This window comes from Onychomys torridus, chromosome 8, assembly GCF_903995425.1.
Source record: "Onychomys torridus chromosome 8, mOncTor1.1, whole genome shotgun sequence".
In the NCBI taxonomy this organism is placed as follows: domain Eukaryota; kingdom Metazoa; phylum Chordata; class Mammalia; order Rodentia; family Cricetidae; genus Onychomys; species Onychomys torridus.
This window is the reverse complement of record NC_050450.1, coordinates 53369917-53397290: the sequence shown is the minus strand read 5'-3', so window position 1 is coordinate 53397290 and position 27374 is coordinate 53369917. Positions and strand designations below refer to the sequence as shown.

The 27374-nt window shown below is 45.4% G+C and overlaps 1 protein-coding gene across 4 annotated transcripts in view; it reads left to right on the top strand.

Annotated features, from left to right (window-relative positions):
- Positions 1 to 1544: 1544 nt before the first annotated feature.
- Positions 1545 to 27374, top strand: part of Arhgap44 (Rho GTPase activating protein 44) — a 177756-nt gene continuing 151926 nt past the window's right edge. For all 4 annotated transcript variants that reach the window (XM_036197135.1, XM_036197133.1, XM_036197132.1 and 1 more), the window contains exon 1: positions 1545 to 1920. In XM_036197135.1, the coding sequence (XP_036053028.1) occupies positions 1868 to 1920 (53 nt within the window). In that variant the 5' untranslated portion in view covers positions 1545 to 1867. The remainder of the gene's footprint in view (positions 1921 to 27374) is intronic.

The window sequence follows — 27374 nt, the reverse complement described above, 5'->3', positions numbered from 1 at the left end:
TTATAGCCATATCCAGTCAGTTAAAAGCAAACGATGCCTTCACTGCTTAATTGGCTAGAACTCTTGACCTAATAAGCAGAGGCTGAATTCACAATTAATTAAAGATTTCATGTTCATTCAGCCAAAACATGCCTCAAACCATCTTTTGTTCAGCTGTCCAGTGAGATACTTAGATCCATATTTAGGACAGCTTTTTACTGTAATCAACACATGCAAAATATCGCGGGTCATAGATGCTCTTTCACTTTTTCAGAATAGGAATTACCCTGGATTTTCCCATTATGCTAAATTTCACTGCATCTGTCACAATGGACTACATAGTAGTTTGTATGCAATTGGATTTGAAAAACAGTACTCTTTCATTTCCATCTATCAGAGAGCAGTGCTATCAGAGATGGGGAGTCTGGAGATGAAAGACGTCCAGCAGCTTCCCTAAAGTTATTTACGAAGTATGTGGAGTTCTAATGGGAACTCACATGGGTTTGACCCAAAGTCCCTACTGCCCAACAACTCTGACTTTACTTCATACATAATGATGGCAACTAATCGGGACCACTTGCCATTTTCTTTCTTTTAAATTTTTTTTTTTTTTTTACATTTATTTATTTGCGTGTATGTGTGTGTAAGACAACTTACAGGAGTCACTTTTCTTCCATCACGTACGTCCGGGAGATTGAACGCAGGTCATCAGGCTTAGTGACAAGCACCTTACCTGTTGAGTCATCTTGCCGTTCCCCTCACCCACCACTTTCTCAGTCTGGCACCACAATTCCAATCAACAAGCTGGTGGGCACCAGTGGGCTGCCCAGCCAGTGCCCATTCATAGTCTGGCAGTGGGAAGTGGAAAAGATATGGGCACAGCTAGAATCTAAACCATACAAGAAAAGTTGTCTCGGCGGAGCCTGGCATGGTGGTACACATCTTTGATCACAGCACTCAGGAGGAGTTCGAGGCTGGCCTGGTCTACAAAGTGAGTTCCAGGACAGCCAGGGTTGTTACACTGAGATTTGTCTGGAAAAACAAAACAAAACAAAACAAAACAAAACAAAACAACAACAAAGAAAGCTGTCTCGGGTTGGGCCAGTAGACAAGATGTCACTGATTCAATCTCATATTAGCTTTTGGTTACCTACTAGGTTTGTAGAGGATTAAGGATGGCATTTTGGGATGCATGCTATGCTGAGTTCAAAACCCTTTGCGCCAAACTTAACCCTGTAGCTGAACACCAATGAGGTGACCTTATTCAATTTAATGAGCACATTCCCCTAGCATGTCTTCCTGTGAACTCAGCCCTGCAACGCCTCACATTCATTTGAGAAGCAATAGGAACCAGACGCTCACTCTGTTTGCTGTTGTGTCCTTGGTTTCACCTTTCAAGCACGAAAATATTTCCTGTACTAGCAGGCTAAAGCTTAAACATCTTCACAACACTGCCTTCTCCCATTTGGGCTCTAAAGCTGTCCTTGCAAACTTTGGACAGAGGAAAGGTGGGAGCAGGAAACTACAAGTCCCAGCATGCACGGCGCATTCCGCACAGGCGCAAGGGGACCACCCGGCCAGCTGGCCAGCCAGCCTGCGGAGACTCCCCGGTTAGCTCGCCCGGCTGGGGCTAGGGGCTGCAGCCCGGGCGGACCGGCGGGCGCCGAGGGCGGCCGCGGGCGTGTCGCAGAGAATGATGCAGCTGGCAGAGTAGGCGGAGGTGCTCTCGGGAGGCTGGGCGCGGGCCAGGCGGCTCCCCAGGCTCCGCAGTGCCGCCGCCGCTGCTGTCGCCCAGGAGGCTGGGCGCGGGAGCCATGTAACCCTGCGGCGGGCTCCGGGCAGCTCCGTCCTTCCCCAGCTCCCGGGCTAGCGCGGCAGCGGGGCCACGATGAAGAAGCAGTTTAACCGCATGCGCCAGCTGGCCAACCAGACGGTGGGCAGGTAGGTCACCCGCTGGCTGCCTGGGGCGGGCACACCCGCGGGGCTGCATCTACCGGGCGCAGGTGATGCAGCTGCCCCGCCGGGAGCTCCTGCGTTCCTCCTGGGTTCTCGCGGGCCGGCAGGCGCGACCTCTTTTCTCCCGACCTCGACTCTTGCTCGCTTCCCGCCGGCTGGTCTTAGGCTTGGGTTGCCCAGCTAAGAGAGTGACGCATTCTTCACCTGCGTCCCCAGCTGCCCCTTCACCTCGCCCTCCCAGCCTTTCCCGGGGACTCCCTCTCCCTCTGGCCGAGATTCTTCCTGGAAACAGGTGTTTGCTCTGATGGAGCTGGTGGCTGCTGAGTCGCTGGCTGCCTCCGGAGATTCCTCCTCCCTCCCTATGCCCAGTTCCAGGGCTGCTTATGGTCCTAGGGTAGTGTTGTGCCTAGTCTACACCCTCCCTACTCTCCCCCCCCCCGCCCCCCGCCCGCGACGTGTTTGTTTTCAGGGACTGTGACTGTATGAGATGCTGGATCACTTTCCTGGCCGCTTTTCTTCAGCGTTTGGGGGTGGGGAGAGGATGGCGGGGAGGGGGAAGGTGCAGGTGGCATGGCGCTATTGTGGGCTTGGTCCCAAGACTGATTTCAGTGGAGGGAGGGAGGTTGCAGAAAGCGAGGTCCAGCTCCTTTGGAAGATGAGACATTCAGAGGCTCGCAGCCAGGTAGAGGGGATGGGGACAGTTTCCCTTACCATTCCCAGTCCAGAACAGCTTGGCCCCAGGAATCTGCAGGACCCAGACTGTTCTCATCTTGGTGAACATGGACTAGATCTGGGCCAGTGTCTCCAGGAGCGGATCTGCGGGGTGCCAACATCTATTAAGGTTACATAAGGATTCTGGTGGGTCTCTTCCAAATCTAGACATTCTCGAAGCACAGGCATGTTAGGTAGAGGGGATTTTTTCATGGAAACCTTGTCCCTGGGGAAGGATTTCTGTGTGGTTGTCAAAGGAATTCAGGTGTGCAGTTTAAAGCAATCAGAGAGCAAAGAGCCAAGCCTTGGGTGCAATTCAAGTGCAAGCTCCACACATGGAGTGCTCTCCGCCAGGTTTGTTGAGAAACCAAATACCTTTCTTGGGTGGGAAGTGGAGCTTGAGCTGGCACCTGGTAGGGTGGGGGTGGTGGACTTCCCTGGAGAGTAGAGGACGACGTTCAACTCCTTGGAAGCATACTGCCCTAGTTACAGTGGGCATTTGAGGGCAGGGGACGTGGTGGCTTCTCACGCTTTCAGGGACTCCAGATGGTTTCCAAGTAACAGCGTCTAAACTAGACTTGGATTCATTTTCCCTTCCCAAACACATGTGCTTTAACATGAGGGGGAATTTATGAATAGCAGAGTCAGATTAGCCCAGATTTTTGGCATGGTATTGCCGCAAATATAGCCTCACGTGGACTGTCTTTGGTATGTTGGATGCTGAGATAGTGTTTTCCTGGTACTGGGGATGTAGCGGTTGGCTGTCAAGCTGACCACTCTACTGTTTTGGCTTCTGGATTACTCTCTGGGATCTGGCATATGTGATGGCATTAGACATCTCAGAGGTCAGTAGGCCCCTCACTCTGACCAGGGGGTGCTGTCTCTCATGGTCTTGAAGTGTTTGTTTGGTGTTAGGATCTAAATGTTGTGGGAGGAGGCATTCAGGTTGCATTCATGAAGCCTGTGTCTTAGATCTTCCTTCAGGGCTTGTTTTTAAGTTGTGAGATTTTTGAGTCATGGACTTAGGAAGCTTATTTTTGACCTTCGTTCATGGGGGAAATGAAAAAAGGCAAAGACAAATTGGATTTTTTTAAAGTGGTCTTTCTTATTGAAAGAACATTCTTAGAAGTACACATACCAGGGCTGTACCCTGCTTATCTGCCAGGGCTGCTGGAGCCCTGGCATGGATGACCAACCTGTACAAACAGAGGCCCTCCTTGTATCTGTTTTGATGAAGTCCAGGGGGAACCCTTAAAGCAAAAATTAGTTCATGATAGTCTGCTGCTTCAACACTCCCAATGCTGTCTGGTGCCACACACTATTCCCAGTAGTCCAGTAGCCTACAGGACCACATCCGACTGGGTGGACCCCTTTGTCTCAACATGCTCATTTTGTCTTCCCTTCTCCTTGACCCTGCCTCCTCCCACTTACTCTTTTGAGCTTCAGGCATGTCAAGCCCAGCTCCACTTCAGGGCTTTTTTTCTTGCTGACTACCAATTTTTACTGCCTGGTTGAGCATGTGGTCTTCTCAAATAGCTTTCTCATCCATCAGAACTTGGCTCATAGGCTTAGGTAAGCCCCCCCACCCCCACTCTTGCCCATCATCTTTTTCATTTTTGCACAGTACTCACTACTATTTGAAAGCTTGTACTTTTTTGATTTTTGCCCATCTGTCTTCCATAGAATGTATTGATCGCCCTTGCATGCCAAGGCCATATAGCAGTGCCCTGTAGACAGACAATTGGTGCTCAGTCGATAGCTATTGCCAAGATGAAAATGGTTTACTCCTGGCCCATGAGGAGAATGAAGGGGTGGGGTGGGGTTCTTCTTCCTATTGGGAATGTTGCGAAGCATAACCCAATGCATGGGGGAAAGGGCCAGGATTTGCTTCTTAATATCTTCATTCACTGGCAACTCAGGGTTTGTGTTAGGTAGGGTTTCTATTGCTGTGAAGAGACACCATGACTATGACAACTCTTATAAAGGGAAACATTTAATTGGGGCTAGCTTACATTTTCAGAGGTTTAGTCCATTATCATCACGGCATGACATGGTAGTGTGCAGACAGATATGATACTGAGGGTTCTACATCTTGATCTCCAGGCAACAGGAAGTGAACTGTGTTCTACACTGAGCATAGCTTGAGCATAGGAGACCTCAGAGCCCAACCCCATAGTGACTCATTTCTTACAACAGGCCATACCTACTCCAACAAAACCACACCTCCTAATAGTGCCACTCCCTATGGGGGCCATTTTCTTTCAGACCACCACAAGATTGGAAGTTTGGATGGTGGGTGTGGTGTCATAAAGTGCTTTACAGAGTAGTTTTAGTAGACACTCAAGTCTTACTCCTATGGTTTTGGAAGTAGTGACTTCCCTCTTTCTGGGGGAGAGTTGGGCTTGAGAGCACCCCTTCTCTATGGCTCCCCACCTAGCTCACTTTCTGTAACTCACAGATTCTGGGGTTATTCCAAGTGAAAAACTTCTAGGGATTGGCTTATGTCCCTTGAACAGTGCAAGGGTTGCCCTCCTTCAGTATACTCTTGGGTTCTTAGTCCTATGCCTTGAATTGGGCAGCTCTAAGTAGGACATCAGCAACTATGGAAAGAGATGACAAGTGCTCAGTTGGTAGAGTGTTAGTCTAGCATGTATGAAGCTCAGGGTTCAATCCTCAGTACCACATGGTGACACATACCTGTAATCCATTTGGAGGTAGCAGCAGGAAGATCGGAAGCTCAAGGTCATCTTTGGCTACATAGTAAGTTCAAAGTCAACCTGGGTTACATGAGACCTTGTCTTGGTCATATTCTCCAGTTAGTACACATGCTTCTGCCTTGATTTTCCCATATGTGGCCCTTTACTTTTTACCCATACTCTGGAAGGCTCTCCCTGGCTATCCTGTACCTACTGGCTAGGGACACTCATTATCAAGTGGGACATATTTGCTTGGGTGCTTAGCGATCTTGACATTGGCTCTCTGCATATTAGTTTTCTTATTGGCAAAATGGGAATAATGAAGGTTGCCTTGTGGAGATTCAGGAATTGTAACAATGATGATGAAGTTACCACAGAAAAATGTCTAAAGCAGTGCTCAGCTTAATGGAGAGTATCCCCAGGATCTTTGGGCTAGCACTCTAACTCTTTATAGATGGCATGCTTGTGCTCAGCCACTCAGTATAAGATGATTGGTTGTCTCCTACTGGCCACACATTGCTTTGTTCTAGGAATATTATAGTGCCGGACAAACAGAAATCCCACTTACTGGAGCCTGAATTCTATGGGTATGCTGTCCTGTTCATTTGGAGTGTCATCTTTAGCTTGTCAATCATTTTCCTGACTTGATTTTGAGCTCCCTGGGAGGCAGATACAATTTGGCATGTAGAGGGTTCTCTGAAATTCCTTGGCAACTGGATCAGAAGATTTCATGCTTTATAAGTAGAGGAGTCATGGAAAGTAGTTCAGAGATGGGGGAGAGCACCTGATGCTGCTTCTTTGATTTTTGTAATGGGAGTGGGTCCCTGGAGGAGTGAGTGAGGGCAGCTGCTGCTGGGTTGGGGACCTTGAAGGAGGGCTTAGCTTATGCCACATGTGTGGCACTACTGTTGGCTTCTTTGGTTAAATCTTCAGTACAGTCTAGTGTCTTCTGGGGTGTTACCCATCCTGAGAGAGACAGCGTTCTTCTTGGGAGTGATACCTGCTTTGTATTGGGTGAAACAAAGTGCTGAGCTGAAACTTTAGCACCCAAGAGACCCACCGGGTGAAAGAGAAGATTCGAGAAGCAAAATCCGCCCCTGCGGAGGACTTTTCTTTTCCAGTCTGCATGTTGGGAGCACAGTAAGCTCCCATCTTAGAAGGCCGTGATGAGGTTGAAGGATGCCTGGCCTGACGAAGGGCTCACCAGATGGATCTTCAAGTACCGGTCATTTTCCTATAAAGCTCGCCCCTTCAGTCATCACAAAACATTAGCCTTCTACATACACAGTCTTGGAAATGGATTCCAATAGTAACTGCCCAGTGGCTCTGCCTGGGGCCTGCCCATGTAGGACTGTGAGTAAAGTTCAAGAGTGGGCAAATAGCAGTGGGCTTGTAGGTGGGAGCAAGGCTGTTTGGACTGCACTGGATTGTGTGGGTTTAGAGCTGCTAAGTTGGGAGAACACATTTTGTCTCCAGAGCTCTGCTTTCTATTCCTCGACTGCTTGCTAGCGTGCAAGACAGAGCTGAGAGGGCTTGGTTCCTCTTGCAGCCTTGCCAAGCCTCACTGCGGCAGCACAGACTGCACAGTTGAACTGCAGGCAATCGAGGCATCAGCCAGTGGTCCCCAGCTGGGTGTGAAGCCATACAGCTTCAGGAGCTCTGGCATGGCCTGCATTTATGCTCTGGCTAACGCCACTGAGGACCCTTTCCTTGAAGCCACTGCTTGTCCTTCAGCAGGCCTCTGAAAGCCATCAGCCAATCAATAGGACCAGAGGGGAAAGCCAGAACAAGTCCACATTAGTCATCAACCTGCATTTTGCTGGCCGTGATTCGGACCTCTCAGACCAGTGCAGACATCTGCAGCCACTTTCTGTGTGTGTAGCAGGGTTCTCCAGACCAGAGACTGTGCTCTTCAGTAGAGTCCTGGAAGCCTAGGCTCGACCTTCTGCGAGGTGTGGCCATGTGATAACAGAATGTACTGGTCCACTGATGACAGACAACAGAGGCAGAGAGAAGGACCTTTGCCCTTGGTCCTTTAAGCCCTGTGCTCTGCAGGCCTGCCCCATCCACCCTTTGCTGGCCCGGTTTCTGCAGTCAGCTGGAGGCTGCCTGGGTTTCTTGCAGAATTTTCTCAGGCCAGACCTGCAAGTCACTGTGAGGGAGCCTTTTAAAAAAAAAAAAAATCCTGAGTGGCAATTAACCATCCCCTCCTCTCCCATTTTCCTCCGTTGGAGAAATGCATCAACACTGATTGGTAATTTTTTAATCATGGGTGATAAGCATTGTTGGTTGGTGTGTGTGTGTGTGTGTGTGTGTGTGTGTGTGTGTGTGTGACTGTTTTAAAAAGTAAATTAGTAGCCACGTGAATAAAACAGTAATTTGTGGTTATTTGTTTTAGAGGGATCTGTAATCATCCCTTTTATTAGTAGTCAAGAACAGATTATTTCAAATGCTCTTTCTGCAATGATGGTAAACAGTGAAATTATGCTTTGGCTCAGAGCTGAGGATTTCGGAGCTCAGAGAACAGGTTCAGGGGAGAGAACAAGAGAGTCTGGCTCCCCTTGGGTTCAGGGACCTCCAACCTCTTGCTGCCTTGGAGAGACTGTGGTGTCTAGCAGTTTGAAACTCTCCTTTCTGTCCAGAGAGCAGATGTAGCTTTCATTTTCTAACTTTAGAGGTTATTTTTAGAAAAAAAAAAAGTTTATTTTCCCACAGAATTCAATTTATTTTTCTAACCATTATTTTTAGTTGCATAAGTAATGTCTATCATAGAGAAATGATAGACTAATAGATGGTTGGGAAAAGGGGGAAGTTTAGCGAGTCTCTACATGGAGCCATAGTAAACACTTAGATGCAGTCTGTTAGTGGGTATCTACAATCTCTTAGTGAGGTGATATCTTGGTTGTGTGAGCTTCCTGGAGTGTGCTTGAGCAAACTAAGATTGCTCTGTGGCTATTGGTAGTACCACTCTGTAAGGCCACCAACGTATCTGCAGCCCATTGTTAATCCAGACATCGCCGTGGGTACATGACTGCATATTCTAAAAAAGAATAGTGACCATATTATGTGTACTCTTGTAACCTTCTTAACCCCCTTTATGTTATGTCTTGAATATGATCTGGTACTAGTAAATATATATGTGCATATCATCAATAACATGGTGTTCTAGGGTATCTAATAGTCCACCATAGCTAACTGGTTTCCTTGTTGGTCATCCTACCTGTTTATGCCTCTAAGATGGCTTTTCAGAAGTGGGATTGTAGGGGTCAGCATGTGAGTTTTTAATTCTATGTGAATGTGTGTATTACACACACACACACACACACACACAGAGAGAGAGAGAGAGAGAGAGAGAGAGAGAGAGAGAGAGAGAAAGAGAGAAAGAGAGAAAGAAAGAGAGCGAGAGCTTTTCCATCCTTAGTAACATTGTCTCTGTCCCCAACTCTCAGCAACTAATACAATGATTTTTGGTGTGGGCAGAAACCTTTGATTTTTAGTTAGCTTGAACTATTTTTTTTTTTCTCCTGGACATTTATTGCTTTTTCTGAATTGCCTGCATTTGTTTTTAGCTTAATTTTCCAAGTTCACATTCATAACTTTGCTTGATTCTGAGGTAATTTCTAATATCTGAGTATGTACCTGCTTCGTCAACTGCTCTACACATTTCCTTGGAGGTTCCTGATTTATTTCAGAATTGGTTTAGGTTCTTTTGTTTTGTTTTCTCTCGTCATAAGGAAATCTAATATTTGGGGTATGGGGTTTGTTAATTTATGGTTTATGCTTATTAACCCTTTCTCAGACCCAGAATATAGAGACACTCAAGCATCTTCAGCAGTGTCTGGGAGGCCTTGATTTTACCATCTAATCTGGAACTCAGCAGCCATCTATTCTGGTGTGTGACAGTGTGTTAGAAGTCATGTTTCACTTTCCAGATCCTTTTTGTTTTTAAGTTAGTTACCCTGTTATTAAATGGATGGTGTAATTCATTCGTACAATATTGAAGTACCACTGTCGGGTCCTGAAGGACCACTTGTCATATGCTAGAGGGTTTCGGATTTGTTTCCTTGGCCTGCCTTCTCAATGCCAGTAGAAGGTTGAGATGGGCTCAAGCTGTGAGCAGTGATTGTAGGGCCTCAGTGTTGTGGGGGTAGCAGAACCAGGCTGGACCCTGCACCCCAGCTTCTGTTAGGGCTGTCCCATGGCCCAGTCATCAGAACTCTGAGCCTTTGGCTGGAGACGTTCCTGCCCAGCCTAGATGTCTGCTTGTGGAAGAAAGGTGTTTATTCCCTACCCACATTTTCTTACATGTGGATAGTAAGATGGAGACGTTGCCATCTTTGCAACATTGGGAACCATGAAGATGTTTCTGAAGAGGGTGGCATAAGTTTATTTAAGCCTGTCTGTGATCCTCTCATGCAGTTGGTTACAATTTCAATCCCCCTGGATCATGCTTTCCTTTTTTGATGACTTGGACTTGTAGCTTTGGAGATTAGAATCTTTTTTTTTTTTCTTACTCTTATTTATTCTATTGTTTTTTAATGATTTAGAACTTGGGTTACAGGATTCTCTAGTAGATCATTGTATCCTTTGCAAATAATAATTTTGTGTCCTCATCGTAATTTGTACTTTATTTTCTTGTCTAATTGCATTGTCTAACACTTAGAAGCACTAATATTGTGGTAGTATTTGGGTGCTTATGTTATTGATTTTAATATAAATGGGTAGTGGTTGGTTTGAGAGTTTTTTCTTTTTAACATACATTTCTCTCTCTCTCTCTCTCTCTCTCTCTCTCTCTCTCTCTCTCTCTGTGTGTGTGTGTGTGTGTGTGTGTGTGTGTACAACTTGTGGGAATCAGTTCTCCTCCTCCAGCATGTAGCATGTAGCATTTGGATTCTAGGCATCAAACTCAGTTGGTCAGGGTTAGTGGTAAGTGCCTTTACTGATGATCCATCTCACCCACTCTTTGTGTGTGTGTGTGTGTGTGTGTGTGTGTGTATCTGTTTGTCTGATCCTCAGTAGAGTCTCTAATATTGAACTCTGCTTTTCTGCAGACTGTGGTTTGTTGACTGTTTCTATATGGCTAGATTGAATTTATTGCTTGTATGGGATTGGGTATCTTTGCTCTGTCTCTCACATTTTACTAACAGTGTAAAAATGAATTCTGGAGTCTTCCTTTTCTAAGGAGTGGTGAAACCATTACTTGTTCATTCCTTGAAGCTTGTGAGCAGTTTTCCAAGGACACTCTGGATATGGTTCCTTGGCAGATTTCCATTTTCTTTACTGCCCATTAGACTAGTCATGTTTTCCTTAATTTTTTTCCTTGAATCACTTCAAGTAACACATTCTTAAAATATTCATTTTTATTATGATTTTGATATTTAAAAGAAATATAATAGATTCTGCATGTGACTTGAACTTGAAGTGTGGTCTGATGTGAATTTCTCTCTTTTTCGCCTTGACTAGCCTTGCCCCTGTCTCCCCACTCTCAGACCAGCATTTAGGCCTTTGCTCTCATTTGAATTCTCTTGTGAATTCCTTGGGTTTGTTTGGTCCTGCTCTGAGTAGTCAGTTTCCCATGTTGTATGTGAGGATAGATCAGACTCTGCTATGGGAACACTCAAGTTGTGTAATACCACAGTCTTTCATTTTGAAAGGCTCATGAACAATGAGCGGAGATGGAGGAGAGCACTTCCAGGGTCACTGATGTTCTGTGAGGGTCTAGAAATCTAATCCGACTCCTTCCCCACTTTCTTTGTCACTGCTAAAGGCGAAGAAGGGAAACTGGAAATGATGTTTCTTGGTATTCTGACTCTTCAGTCCTTGACTTAGAATTCACAAAGGATGCTCTGCTAGCATCTTGTTGGCCAGAGCGAGTAACAAAGTTCCCTTGGATGTGACGGGACCCCGTTGAATCACCAGGGCTTTCATCCTTTCTGCACATCTGTCTCCCAGTCTCTCGCTGTCTCCCTGGTGCGTATTTGACAATGCAACAGAATATCACAGAACATGGCTCTGAGATTCCCCTTGCCCTCCGAAGGAGCTGGTCAGCTCCTCCCCAGGGGCCAATGTCAGGAAAACAATCTCTCTCTTGCCGCTCCTCATGGCCTCTGGGCTGTAGTTACAGGCATTTACTGCTGTGCCCAGCTTCAAGATTAGTTTGAACAGATGTATTTTTAAATGCCTTTCCTACAATGGGGAGAATAATGAAGGAAACCAAAAGTCTCATCCTGCCCCTGTGACATGACACTTTATAGGGTTATTGCTGGAGTTAAATGAGACAGTAAACATAATATCCTCAGTGGAACTCTTGATTAGAAAAAGCACTTAATAAATTTTAGTTATTACAGGATCCCTTGCTGTGCTGAGAGCCTCTTGGACACAGAGTATGACATACAGCTCTCCTTTACCTGTGTTCCTGAGAACTTGAAACTTACAACTTGAAATTGATGACCATCTGTTTTCGCCTTTGATCAAACCCAGTTTCTCTGTGTTTAGGCAAGAACATGATTTGTAGTATCAGTAATGGCAGTAATAGAATAGTCAAAGTGAGCCGGGCAGTGATGGCACATGCCTTTCATCCCAGCACTTGGGAGGCAGATCCAGGAGGATCTCTGTGAGTTTGAGACAAGCCTGGTCTACAGAGTGAGATCCAGGACAGGCATCAAAACTACACAGAGAAACTCTGCCTCAAAAAACCAAAAAAAAAAAAAAAAAAAAAAAAAAAGAAAGAATAATCAAAGTGTGCCAGATCTTAGTGGCTCCAAGCACTGGCCTGTGGAGTGAGAACCGCTCTCCTTGTCCCACGCCATCCTGGCTTCTAGTCCACACTTGCCTCTGTGGTGGAAGAAAGGGCCACAAGAAGGTGGTGAGTCACACTGTCACACTCTCTCTGGCTTCCAGTGTTTCTTTTGGAAGCAACATGTGCCACTTCTGCCCTTTCATTGGTCAGTCAAGTCAGCTGACCACACCTCGCTCCAAATGCAGCCCTGCAAGCCAATCTTGCTGCAGGGATAGAAAGGGGAGACCTGTAGGACCTGTTGGAGGAGCGTGGCTGAGAGACTTTGTGAGGACCGTCTTCATGGTAGCTTCCTTATGAATCAAGGGCTGTTTAAAGACCCACTTTGCAGATGGGGAAGTGGAAAACAGCAGGGCCAGATTTGCGATGCCTCCTGAGTGGGGTGCACATGAATGGAGGCCTCCTGCTCTCTCCCTAGTACCCTTTCTCTGTGTGCCCCTATAGTCTAGGTCAGTGATTCTCAACTGAATGACCCTTTCCCAGGGTCACCTAAGATCATCTGCATGTCAGATATTTACCTCATGATTCACAACAGTAGCAAAATTACAGTTATGAAGTAAGAATGAAATAATTTTATGGTTGGGGGTCACCACAACACGAGGAACTGTATTAAAAGGTTGCAGCGTTAGGAAATTTGAGAACCACTGCTCTAGGTGGTTTTAGAAAAGCTAATTAACTGCTCCTGACTTAAATAAAAATAAAACTGTCCCATTTCCTTTAAGATAATGGAGTATCTTGTATGTAGCCTTAACCACAAAACTCATAAATGAAATTTTGTCAATAGAATATTCTTCCTTGTGTTTCCTTTCTGCAGCTTCAGCAGAAAGGGGGGAAAAAAAGAAAAAAAGAAAAAAGAAAAAAACCACCCTTTGGAGGTCCTTTGTCGACTGTGGGGAAGGCAGACTGTATATCTGCAAAAGCCTTGCAGTGTCTTCCCCAGCACAGGACAAAACAGCAACCTGTCAACTGTGCCAAAGAGCCAAGTCAAGTAGACCTCGCTCTGGCCTCCCCGTGCCTCCCCACTCCCCGCCATCAGTGTGTAATGCATTCCGGCTGTTGATGTAAGCATTGTCTGTTTAAGTGTACCCCAGCTCTGCGTTTCCTTGACCAGCCTCCATTCTGCCATTGCCCATACTCTGTGATGCACAGGGCAGGGTAGTGTCCTGTGGCTGCTGCTTGCACAGCGGGCGGTCGAAGGAAGACACCGGGAGCACCATGGAGCACCATGCTCCTAGCTGCTGTACTTTAATGACTGCAGTAGGTAAACAGAAGAGAATGTCTGGCGTGAACAGAGCCAGGAAGTAAGTTCTGTGTTGACATAGTTGCAACTATTTTAGTATTTTCCTAACACTGAGAAAATGTGAGGATGGAGAGAAGAAGAATGTCAGATAAGGACCCAGGACCCAGAAGTGCACACACAGGCGATGGCCCACCGCTCAAGCAAACTGCATAGGAAACATGGGAAGGTTAAGCCTGCAGGAAGAGGAGAGATTTCTGATTTCTGCTGCTTGTATATTTGCATCTGGATTCTTTCAGATAAACACACATTTCATTAAGAAACAAACAACAAAAAAGACAGCCCTCCTAGGACTCAGCAGGAGAAACTGTAGTCATTTTATCTTTTTTGGATTTGAATGCAACATGGTTGCCATTTTTTTGAGCCCTGGTTTCACACAGGGGACACTGATCATCTTTTGTGCTCTGGACACGATGGCAGACCTCATTTTGTAGCACAGACTAGACTGCTATTGGGAAGTGATAGGGCCCTGGACTTTTAGATCAGTGAAGCTAACCATGTTTTCGCGGGTTTGATGGTAATTTTTATTTTTCACTTTTTTCTTTTTAGTCTATCTAAAAAAAAGAAAAAAAAAAACTTGTCACATTTATGTACCCTACTGGGGGGGCATACATGGGCACAGCCCATGTGTGGAGGTCAGAGGGCAACTTGTAAATGCTGGTTCTCTCTCTATCATGTGGGTCCCAGGGATGAGGCACAAGTGGTCAGGTTTGGCAGCAAATGCCTTTACTCACTGAGCCATTGTGTTGCTCTGCTTCTCTCTTTATATGTATATATAAAAGAAACCATATAATTATGCATATTTATGATGGGCACTGATAAATGTAGAGTACATAATGTTGAAATCTAGACAATCAGCATTTTCACCTCATGTACCAACATATTTTAATACGATATCTAAAAGTGAAACATATTTTCAGGGTGTCATGTGGATAAGGAGACCAACCTCTCCTGATGATGTTGATCATCTTCAGAACTCTGTAGCTTTATTGATGTTCACACTCCATTATTATCTGTCAGAACTGTGGAGAATGTTAGAGGAATTAGTTTGTGTGTTTAATTTTTAGATTTTTTTTTTAATCTTTAGATTTTTAAATGCATGGCAGGTGTGTGTGTGTGTGTGTGTGTGTGTGTGTGTGTGTGAGTGAGAGAGAGAGAGAGAGAGAGAGAGAGAGAGAGAGAGAGAGAGAACGAGAACGAGAACAAGTACCTTAGGAGCCCAGAGGGGTTGGATGGCCCTGGAGCTGGAGTCACAGATCGTTGTGAGCTGCTGGGGTGGATGCTGGGAACAGGACTCCTGTCCTCTGCTCCTAACCACTGAGCCACCTCTCCAGCCTCAGTTACCTCCAGTTTGAAAGACAACATGTTGGAATGTGGTCTGGACCAGGGCTTCTCCATGGGCAGCCAGGCTTCTCTGGTTGTAGCAGCAGTAGACAAGGGTCTGTGTGGGGACAGATGGGGGCTGCTCTCCAAACCAAAGGAAAAGTTGGGCAGTGCATCCTGGGAATAGCTACTGAAAGCCTGGTCACCAGGGGGACGGAAGAGACTGGGGGCTTTCCATTATATGTTGTCACTGGGTCATTCAAGCTGCACAGACCAGAGTCTGAGTGGTCAAGCTTGAATCACATCATGGGAAGGAATGGTGCCATTCAGCAAGCCCGGATGATGGCTGAGCTCTATAAGGCAGTGAAATTGGACCCCACCCACCTTGAACAGCTTGCCAGTGGCTCTTGCCTCTTAAGGAAGTTATTTTTACATTTACATTCCTGGTTAATTTCTGTGACTTTGTCCCTGAAGTAATCTCTTCCTCCTTTGAGATAAGGTCTTAGGGGTAGCTCAGGCTAGGCTTGGACATGAGACTCTCCCACTTAAGCCTAGGGAGTGCTGGGATTACACAAGTACGCCATTCCACTCAGCTTATCTGCACTTACTCATTTCTTTTTGTCATTACTATAGTTCATGTCTGTAGCCTAGATGATTGCAGTGACCGCTTATATCTAATCTTGCCCCGAGGTGATGCCTCCTGACTTTACACTGTACTCTTGAATATAATATTGAAGAATGTAACTTTTTCCCCTCTATTAAGTATTCCATGGGTGATTTCCTAGGACTGTAGAAAATTCTGTGTACCACTAATTTATCTTAGAAATTGTTCTGGTTAAGTTGTCTCCTTTTTTCTTCTTTTTTAAAAATCTTGCTACAAGCTAGGGTAATTTGGGAAGAGGGCTCCTCAAATGAGCAACTGCCCCCATCAGATTGGCTTATAGGCAAATCTTGGACATTTTCTTGACTGATAATTGATGTGGGAGGGCCCAGCTTACTGTAAGCAGAGCCACCCCTGAGTGGCTTGTATAAGATACCAGGCTGAGCAAGCAATGGAGAGCAAGCCAGTCAGCAGCATTCCTCCATGGCTTCTGCTTCAGCTCTTGCCCGACTTCCCTCATGATAGAGTGTGACCTGAGAGTTGTGAGTTGAAATAAATTGTGTCCTCCCCAGTTTGCGTTTGGTCATGGTGTTTTATCACAGCAATAGGAAGCACACTGAGATAGACATTGACAACCTATGAAGACTCTGACAGGTTCTATAATCATGAAAGGCTGGTGGTGTGTATCTCTAGGAGTGTTTTGGTTATAGTTATGATGACTATCATTCAGTGTAGCTTACACAGTAAAGAAACTTTGACTTTCCTTTGTAAAAAATTATTTTAATTGATTGAAAACCATAATAGTCATTGGGAACTGTGTGATGTTTCAGTCCACTGCATGGTTGCATAATGTGCAGACAGCTGCAAACGAATGTTATTTCGAATGACAGGACATCCAAAGTGGGGCCAAGTCCAGGTACCTTTGTGATTCTGGGGACTCCTGTTCTTTTCCGTTGTTCTTTGCTTTGTCTTCATGAGTATTTTGGCTTTCTTGGGCCTTTTCCCCCCCCATGGTCTCAATACAGTTGTTTGCTGTAAAGAAGAATGATGTGTCATTTGCAGCAAAGTGGATGGCCCCGGAAGTAGTCTTCTTCTAGATCATTGTGATTCCTCAAGGGGCTGGTGGCTGTGCATGCTTGTGCATGTTGAGGCTTACAAATCTGAGCCCTAATGATGTCATTCATCATGCTTTACTAGACTCAGAAACACAAGTATCTACTTTCTCTCCTATGCAGAATCTGTGCATTGCTCTATGTGTATATACATGTTATATAAGACACAAAAGTAGTTAGGCTCTGCTCCGAGAGGGGAGGAAGATGCCCAAATGAGTGGGGAGGCGATTACAAGACAGGTAGTAGAATAGACATGGCAGGAAGTCAGTGGGGTGGGGGGCTATTGGCTGGGAGGGGTGGGGGAGGGCACGGTGTGTGGATGAATATAGACAAAGAATAATGATATAAATGTGTGAAAATGCCACAATGAAACCCTTTCCTAGTGTGCCAACAAAAACTTTAATAAAAACTAAGGTTGCCTGCAAAACAAAAGTGATTTACTTCCGCATTCATAAATCACAGAGACAGAGAAAGGCGCGTTCTAGAAGGCTCTGCTCATGAGATAAGAGTCCTTTCCTCTAGTCTAAGCCAATGTATTTCACATATTTGTGACTGACCTTTCGCATGGGGTCGGGGGAGGGAACGTGAGTTGATGAGCCTCAAGCCTGTGTCTTTGATCTACTACTGACTGTCAGGGAAGGTAGGCACAGATCTATCAGGACCCCTTCAGAACTGGAGAGAGGTGGCTTCCTCTGAGTCAAGAGACTCTGGTAGAGGGATGAGTGCCTCAGTAAAATCAGAGCTCGTTAGAGAGGAAGACCAGAGGCAGAAATGGTGGCTCATCTGTCAAGTGCCTGCCCTACTAGCACAAGGACTAAGTTTGGCTACCCAAAACTATAATCAGAAGGTTTCAATGTAGTCAGAAGGTTTCTCTGGTCCCACCTAGCCCTACAGTCCTGCAGCCACTTCTAAAGTAATCACTCAGAGGCTTAATATTATTTACAAACCGTATGGTCTATGTCAGACTTCTTGTTAGCTAGCTCTTATATCTTAAATTAACCCATTTCTGTTAATCTATGTTTTGCTACGTGTTCTGTGGCTTACCTGTGCTTTCACATCTTGCTTCTCCTGGAGGTGCTGGTGTCTCTCCAGACTCTGCCTTTCTCCTTCCTTTCTATCTCCTTGGATTTCCTGGCTGCCTCTAAGCTGCTTTGTCATAGGCCAAAGCAGCCTATTTATTAACCAATGGGAACAACATATATTCACAGTATACAGAAAGACATCCCCCAGCACAGAACCCATGTTCAAAAAACAAAACAAGAGCCGGGTGGTGGTGGCACATGCCTTTAATCCCAGCACTTGGGAGGCAGAGGCAGGAGGATCTTTGTGAGTTCAACGCCAGCCTGGACTACAGAGCGAGATCCAGGAAAGGCACATAGCTACAACGAGAAACCCTGTCTCAGAAAACAAAACAAAACAAAACAAAACAAAACACCAAAAAACAAAACAAGAAACAAGGTGGCAGTGTGTTCCTGCAATCCCAGCACTAGAAGGGGTGGGATGGAGACAAGAGGACCCTTGAAGCTCATTGGCTAGCCAGTCTGGCTGAATGGCTGAGTGGCAGGCTCAGTGAGAGACTCCATCTCAAAAAACAACTATGGGGAACTCCAGACATTTGAGCATCCACAGGTGCCTGCACACATGTGTGCATGCATGCACATCCACACTGACACAAGTACATGCCACATCTACACCCCTCCCACACACACACAGACATGCAGAGAGAAACTGACAGCTGGAGGTGGTGGCACATGCCTGTAATCCCAGTACTTAGGAAGTAGAGGTAGGCTCACAGCAAGTTTTAGGGTAGTCTGGATCATGCATAGTGATTTCTAGGTTAGCTAGCACTGAAGAGTGAGGAGGTCCAGTCTCAAAAACCAAAGAGACAACCAAACCAAATAACACAAAGAAACAGAAAGGAAGGTGAGATCATCTTGTGCTCTGTGGCTTGGTTTAACCCTGTGATTTGTGGACTGTGTCCCAGGGAACATCAGCTAGGGAAGGCCAAGTGTTCTTCAGGTGGTTTCAACTTTGACTAAGCATTACCTCCTCTATCTCAGAGCAATTCCTTTTGTTCCAGAACACTGGTTCACACGGGTGTGTCTGCTTCTGGTTGTGTCTCATATGTATTTACACCCTTGGCACAATGTCCACAGCATAGAATTGGTAAAGGCTCAGAAAAGGTAGGTCACATTTATTCTCAGAGTGCAGCCCTCCCAATCTCCTTGCCTCCCCCTCGACCTCCATCTCCCCCCAATCCCCCCCACCTCCTTGGATGCTCTTTTCATCTATCCCAGTGCTCTGTTCATTCTCTCACATGACCAGCCTCATCCCATTTTGATTTCTAGTTGCTGTTACTTCCTCACTAGGGTGGAAGCTGTGCATGCTGGCAAGACAGGGGCTTAGGGTCATCCATGGGGCTTTGTGGATCCTTTTCAAGAATGTGGTGATGAGGCCTCTGGGTTGTTCTGAAAGGACTGAAAGGCAGATAAAAAGTTTTTTAGATGTATTTTACTTTGTGTGCATTAATGTTAACCCCATGTATGCCTGTTGCCCCTATAACTGGGGTTGCAGATGGTTGTGAGCCACCATGTAGGTGCTGGGAATGGAACTGGATCCTCTGCAAAAAATAAGTGATTTTACTCTCTTAGCCTTTTCTCCAACCCCTCAAAGGTGGATATTTGAAAAGTCACTATTTTTGTTGATTGATTGAGGCAGGACCTCACTCTATAGGCTTGGCTGGCTGGCTTAGAGCTCGCTATACTGACTAGGCTGGCCTTGCCTCATGGAAATCCTTCTGCTCCTGCCTCCCTGGGGAAAAACCAAACCAGAGAATGCATTTCTTAACTGAAGTTTCCCATGCTAAATATGTAGCTAACCATGCCTTCATGGGAGTCAAAAATGTTCTGTGCTAGAAGAATCCGACATAGCTTTACAGCCCTGAGAGATAATTTGTCTTTAACTCTAAAGCATGATCCTCAGATCTTGATTACGACTCTGCCCTGGCATAGTCCCATCACAGGGGGCCAGGGGCAGTGGAAGGCATGCCTGTTCACAGAGTAACGGTGCCATTAAATGGCTCTGTATTTCAACCTAGGGCCACAGCTTGAGTCCCTGGAGAGCAGATCCTGAGAATACCATGTAGAACGCTTGTTAAGAAGCACTCTTAGTATCTCTCTGAATGCAGGGAAGGGCAGGAATGGACTGGGCCAAGGGATTTGCATGGTGGTGCATTTTTCGTGATGACCTCATTGGATTCCATGCTAACTTCCAGAGCTCGAATAAGTTCAAAGTCATCCTGCATTGAGGAGAGAGGGCAGGGAGAGCCTTTGTACCTTTGCACTGGTCCACTCCCCTTTGAGGTAGGACATGTTAACAGATAATATCTGCTCCACCTGTTTTGTGGTAGGTCTGATGGTGAGGTCTTGAGGATAACCCAGGGGAGTAGAAAAGGGTCTTGTCTCCAAGGAGCTTGTGTTCCAGTAGGGAACATGAGACACAAACACACTGCAGATACCCGAGGTTGGTTTTTGTGTTTTGATGATGCCCCATGATAGCTTGAAATATTAGATTGTTTGGGAGAATGGAAGCATCACTTCATATTTTTAAAAGGAGTCAGCCTGGGAACAGAAGGCTATTGAAACTGGGCTTTGATGAGCACATGCGATCTTGACAGGTAAAGATGAAGAGAAGTACAATGAAAATGTAGGTTAGCAAAGTGTACGGTAACAAAGGAGACACACACACACCTAAGATGTATAGCTGGATGTGTGTAGAATTTATTCCTTAACTCATTAGGTAGACCGAGATGTCTGTAGGCAGCATGCTATCAGGACTAGATCTAAATGCATTAATAGGCAGTTATCTCAGGGACAGGCTGACAAATGGAAGAGCAAGATGAAGGACAGTCTATGTTGTGTCTGACCTAGTTTCTATAAAAAGCACATTGGAGCAAATGGCTTCCTAAACATGAGTGGTTAACATGTTCTTAAATGCATGGAGCTTCTCTGGGAGAATAGAAAGACTGCTCACAATGCCTTTGGATAACTGGGGACAGGGAAGGGAGTCTCCATTTTTGACTGCATGCATGGGCTAGTTTAACTCTTTGGGGGGAAAACAAAAACAAAAACCATTGTAGTATTCTGTATAGCCTTTTGGCATTTTGAAATCTCTTATGTTTCTTATCAAAAGCAGTAGACCTGAAAAATTACTTGCTAGGTTTAGAAAAGTCCTTCCTTACCCAGAGTGCTTGTGTGTGTGTGTGTGTGTGTGTGTGTGTGTGTGTGTGTATGTGTGTGTGCGTACTCATTAGACAGTGGCAGGTCACATGCAGGCAGGTCAGGACGCTTGGTGACTGGGTCTCTCATTTCCCTGGACGTCTTACTGTCAGGGTTGGTTGCAATAGGTGGGTCTCTTTGGAGCTGCCCTGTACCATTCTGTCCACGCGGTACCACTTGTTATAAGAATGCTGTGTATGCATGGGGGCCGTGTGTACCATTGGTCTTGGCTCAGCACACACAAGTACATGCGCATAGGCAGACTTGGATCCTCCTGGCAAGACTCAGAGGTGAACACTCCAGTTTGCTCTCTGTTGCTATGATAAAACACTGGCCAAAACCAACTTGGGAAGGAAAGGGCTTATTTGGCTACGGGTAACAGGCGATCATTGAGGGAAGCTAAGGCAGGAACTCAAGTAGGAATCTGGAGGCAGGAATTGAAGCAGGCACCATGGAGGAACACTGCTTACTGGCTCGATACCTTTTCTTCTACAGCTCTGGCCCACCTGCTCTGCCCCACAGTGGGCTGGACCCTCCCATATCAGTCAACAATTAGGAAAAGGCCCAATGGCCATTCTGATGGAGGTGGTTCCACAACTGAGATTTCCTCTTCCTAGGTATGTCTCGGGGTGTGTCAAGTTGTCAAAACTGTGACGGAACACACTAGCCTCAGAGTGACACAGGAAGGCGGCTGCCACTTCTCCTGGGCCACTGAGCTGCAGCCAATGCTCCTTGAGGCTCACATGCCCTGGGTTTCAGATATTGGGAACTACTTCCAACACATGTAAGAGCAGGGCTTCCCTCTCTCAAGGTATTAGAGTTTGAATACAAATGTCCTCGAGAGCCTCTTGCACTGAGGACTTGGGGCCAGATGAGGAGCATTTGAGAGGCGGTTGGATTCTGAAGGCTCTAACTTCACCCTTAGATTTTGATGGGTTTCTAACATGGTGTTATTGTTGAGAAGTGGTGAGGAGTAGGAGGTGTGGAAGCTAGAGAAGGTGGTCCCTGGGGGGATGAGTCCTTGGGGCTTTGTCCTGCCTCCTGGTGGCCATGACATGAGCTACCCTCCCCACCAGGACGGACTGAAGCCTCTGAAACAAGGAGTGATATAAACCTTCCTTCCTTCGAGTTGTGTCTGTCCCGTGTCCAAGGATGAGCTGTGTTCAAAGGGTCCTGTGGTGTGTAGTCTTCATCCAGCAGCCTTTGCCAGGCTTTCTTCGTCAGGTGCCTTCCTGTCAAGGCTGAAGTGCTTGCGTCGCTCCAGATGGGGTCTTGGAGATTGTCATAAGCCTTCCTTGGATAGTGGGCAGCATGCCAACCCACATGTCCCTCCTTGTCCTTGTACACACTTGGCTCAGTCCTCCCCTGAGGATCTGTGTCAGTTCCCTTCACTCCTTTTAACTTAGCTCTAGCTCTCTCCTTTCATTTGTTCTCTCTACTTTTTAACTTCAAACTACCTGCTTTACATTTTAAATGGGAAGGTTTTCTAAAATCATAAACTGTTAGGGTCAGGTTGCTGTGAGGAAACCACCTGACTTTCCCACATCCGGTGCCCGTTCCCTCCTGCCTGGGAAGACCTGCTTCAGTATCCAGAGATGCCTCTTCTGCCTGTCCTGACTGCACCTCACTCTTGGCTTTCCAGAGAAGCGAGGGCAGATGGGCTCAGATGCTGGCTGTTCTTCTGACTTTTCAAAAGATCCCTGCCTTCCCTTCCCCGATTCTCTCTGACTCCAGGATTCTGTAGACTATAAGAGAGAAGGGATGCGGAGGAGGTTCCCCAGTGGTTATGCTGTGAGTGGTTATGGTGTGGAGGACTATACATAGGTGCCTTTTGCATTTCTTTGCAAACACATTCTCCTTATACTCATTCACGAAAGGGAATAAGCAACCTCCACCCCCACCCCCACCCCCAGGCAGTGAAGGCTTATTGTGTTAAGTACTGGGAGAAATGGAAATACAGAAATAGTCTTCGGGGTGGGGTGACCAGAGGAGGTTGGAATAGTGAACAAGACATTGTGTCACATGAAGAGGCGATGCCTGAAGGGTAAGAAGGACTGGAGGCAGAACCTGCAGTGATCAGCGGGACCCACGGGAGGTGGGCAGTCACATGCTGCTAGGTGACATTCTAGGAAATAACAGACTTGGATGTTTGCTGATAATCCCTGGTTTTATCGCCTGATGATGTCGTAGCCTGGGTTTCTATAAGCACATCCCGTGGGTTTGCACAAGCACAAAAAAATTACCTGAGGATGACTTTTCTAGGGTGTGTTCCCATCACTAAGTATCGCAGGGCAGTGCAGACTGTAGAGCAGGTAGAGCCTCTGTACCTCCAATTTAGAGGTGGGCCAGTCAAGAAAAGGTTGAGAAAAAATGGCTCCAAATCAAAGCGTAGGAATGGCAGACTAGTAACCCAGTTAGAGCCAGATTCTGCCCAGGTTCTGAACTGGCCATTGGTAAAAGAAGCTAATTTTACAAAAAAACCTATGTTCTCTTTTTCTCATTTGGGAGACTTCATGGAAGACAAGAAATGTGAAATTCAACGCTTAGGAACAGTTCAGTTAAATAAGGAGACAAGCAGGCAGTCCATAGGAAGAGAGCAACATTCCGAGAGGTGGAATAGGAGCTTTGTGGGGCAGATGGAATATGTAGAAGAAAGTAAGTATTATGAAGCTGATAGCCCCACACTGGGAGGCGGGGCATATACTGCCATAGGTTGTGGGAGGAACTGAGGGCAGTTGAAAATGGCATGGGATTATAGCCATGATTCGTTTAGAATGTAGTGTAGCTGAGAAGGGGGAGCCAAGGAGAAGGAAACCAGCTAAGAGAATGCCAAGTGGAAGGCTGGCACCATTGAGCCTCTCAGTGTGTAGTGTTTGGACTCCAGGAATGATTTTCTTCATCCCTTCCTTTCCCTCTTTCATGTGTTGTAAAGCTGTGAGCTTTCACAGTGACGATAGCCTTCCTCAATTAAGAACATCTGAAAGTAGCCACGAGGCACCCCTGTTAGTAGTGCTTTATGCTTTTCTTTTTCTTTTTCTTTTTTTGGTTTTTCCAGACAGGGTTTCTCTGTGTAGCTTTGCGTCTTTCCTGGAATTCACTTGGTAGCCCAGGCTGGCCTCAAACTCACAGAGATCTGCCTGGCTCTGCCTCCCGAGTGCTGGGATTAAAGGCGTGAGCCACCACTGCCCTTTATGCTTTTCTTAAGCTGCAGTGAGTTTGAGTAGGTTGTAATGAGGGGTTATATTAGGATAAGGATACTGCATATCCATCCCTGTCATTTGGAGAGTATATCATGTGCAGTCTTGGAACATGATAAAGAGATATAGGAAGTAGAAAGAAACTCTAGATTATCATTACTTTCAGATACGGTTTTCTATGTTGGAAGTCCAATTATTTCTGCTGCAAACAATTAGAATTACTAAAAGTTTATCAAGTTTGCACAGTTGAAAGACAGAGTGGCTGTATTATAGTACACATCAGACAAACAATTAGAATTACTAAAAATTTGTCAAGTTTGCACAGTTGAAAGACAGAGTGCTGTATTGTAGTACACACCAGGCAAACAATTAGAATTACTAAAAGTTTGTCAAGTTTGCACAGTTGAAAGACAGAGTGCTGTATTATAGTACATACCAGGCAAGACCAGTCCATGGATAACAGGAAGCATCACAAAATGGCAGGTTCCATTCACCAGAGTGACATGGTAATCTCTCCTGTGCATCGTGTGAGAACGGAGTTTTGAGATGCAAACTTGGACCGAGCTGGCGGAGAAGCAGAGATCACTGAGGTCTGGAGTTCAACAACACTCCTTCCAGTTATTCTAGAATTCTTAGCTGCAGAGAAGTTCAAGAAGACGATGGAAGAACTGAACCGAACTCTAAGTAATCTGGGTCCAGTTGACATTTAGGAAATCTCCAACAAGAAGTGCATAGTTCCCTCACGTGCTCGTGAAACATTCACAGAGTTGACCGTATTTCCAGTTAAAACCAACCATAACAGATTTTAAAACTTGAAATCCCACAAAGTATGTTCTTTGACCACAGTGGAATTCAGGTGGAAATCAATGAAGAACTGATGAAGAAACCCCAAACGTTAAACAGTATACATACCTATACATAATCCACAGATCAAATGGGACTTTTCCTAGGGCTATAAAAATACTTGAAATAAAATAAAGATACAAAATTTGTGAGATTTAGCAAAAAACTTGGAACTTTATAGCATTAGTTGTTTTTATAGAAAATTAGTTATCTCAGTTTTGATCTTAAAAATGTAACAATTACAAAATAAGTTGAAATCAAGCAGAAGAAAATAAGTACTAGAAGTGAGTGGAAATCTTTGTTAGAAGAAAACCCAGAAAACCAGTGGGAAGGAAAAAACAAAACCAGAAGCTAATGTTCTGAGGTCAATACATCTGATCTGATCAGACCGACTATGGGAAGAGAAAAGGCACAAAATATGCTATCAATCAAAGAGGGATGTCGCTACACTCAACAAGTCACTTAAGGGCTTTTAAAGGTACCCTAAATTACTCTGAATATAAATTGGACAAGCTAGGTAAAATATCACAGTTTGTAGAAACCCACAAATTTCCAAAGTCACCCCTGAGGATATGAAACCTTGAATGGTCTTGTTTCCATGGTGAAATGGGGGCAAACTCCAGATCTAGACCACTTTCCTGGCAAAGTCAGCCAAGCATTTAAAGAAATAACATCCATTCTACTGGACTGTTTCAGGAAGCAGGATACTTCCCACTTCTTGCTGAGGCCTGCATTGACTCTACTGATAAGGCAAGACAAAGTCATTACCAGAAAGTGTAGGCAATAGCTGCAAGGGTGTGGACGCAGCCATTCCTGAAAACAACCAATCAAGTCTAGCAATATATCAAAGAATAATACCATGACCAACGGAAGTTTACCTCGGGAATGTGGGCTTGGGCTAACATTTACAATAGAATTAATGTCATTTTCCATGATAAATTAACTGAGGAGGAAATATCATATGCTCATATCAACTAGTATAGGAAACACATCTCATAAAGTTCAAAATCCATTCATGATAAAATAGCAAACTGGAAGTATTAAGGACTTTGGTAGAAGGCATCCCAGTGCACCCAGAGCAGATATTGTGCTACTACGTCCATTTCCCTTAATGGAAAGGGTGGGGATGTTCTCCACCTCTGCCTTATCTTGTGTTGGAGGTCCTAGGAAGTCCTAAAAGGAAGACAAATGGCAATATGTACAGCCTGAGAAGAATGACCACTGTACTCATTTAAAAATCCTTTAAGCTTTCATGTACGACTATTCAACATTTCCTAATATAGTTTTTGAAATGTCAACTAAAATTGAAAGAGATTACTCCTTATGGTAGGTAGAGAATGCATCTACATGTTTATGTGAGTTGAAATTCAGTTTTGTTTCACGGTTATAGCTTGGGAAATGGATTTGGCAAACTTGTCGAGTCACTGCTCGGTATTATATAAATTAGTAAGATGGATCTTGTCCTTGAGGAGCATGCATGCAATTTAAGGGCCATCATGCAGAAGAGAGAGGATAGCAAGAGAGATATTCTGTTTACGGTGTGTTCTCCCAACCCCACAGTGTAGGGAGTCCAGTGATGGCAGGCTTTCCAAATGGCTAGTGAAGCAGTTAGCATTAAAGGTAGAGCTTGGCAAACAAGAGGGAGGAGGAGAATCCTGGATCATACTACTGGGATCGTTCCAGGAGAGTTGAGTCTGCACGCATTTTTGCTTCCTCTGCTTGTTCTCAGCCAGCATCTCCGAAGTCCTAAGACCCGTGGGAAGGGATACATGCTTCTTGGCTGCATGGAAGAAGTCAGGGGGTTAGGTGGTTCATTGCTCTAATCCCACTATTTCCAAGCATGCCCATTAGATATTAGTTTGTATTTGGGAAGATATTTGGCCCTCGTGACAATCTCACCAATTTGGAGGACTTAGGATCCGTGTGACCAAAGAGCTGGCTTAGAAAAGGCAGCACTGGGCAGCTGAAGGGTCTGGCTGAATTGGTCTTAAATCAACAAGAGACTTGTGCAACGTGATAAGGAGTAAGACACAATCATGGGAGCATACTCATGAGTAAGGACTTTGATGTCTCCAGATGTTTCCACTCACCGGAATATCACTGAGAGAGGTCAGTGTCCATGTGTAACTGGAGTTCTGAGACTAGATTATTTTGCATGCTTGGTTTTTGTTCGCAAACTTGTCAAAAGGTTGCTGTCAGAAAATGTTCTCAGTGTGTACTGATCCCAATAATCTGCATGGTCACACATATTCACATGCCAGCCTTCACATTCCCAAGGAAGATTAAATCCATTGCACTGTATAATAGGCACAGTTAGACCATTCTCCATGTTGTGCGAAGATGCGGCCAGTAGCTTTCCCTGAACCTCAGCTACACAGGGCCATCACAGTGGCTATCTAACCAGGGCTTTGATCCCTAAACACTAACTAGAAAAACAGAAGAGTGATAAGGAGCAGAGCATTTATCTTTCTTTTCTGAGTAGTATAAACCATTGCCTTTTGGCTTTCACTTTTACAGCGCTGCATATGTAAAAAGCAACTCAAATCAAATACCTCAACCCTCTATTAGAGGTCTAGTGATAGTGGC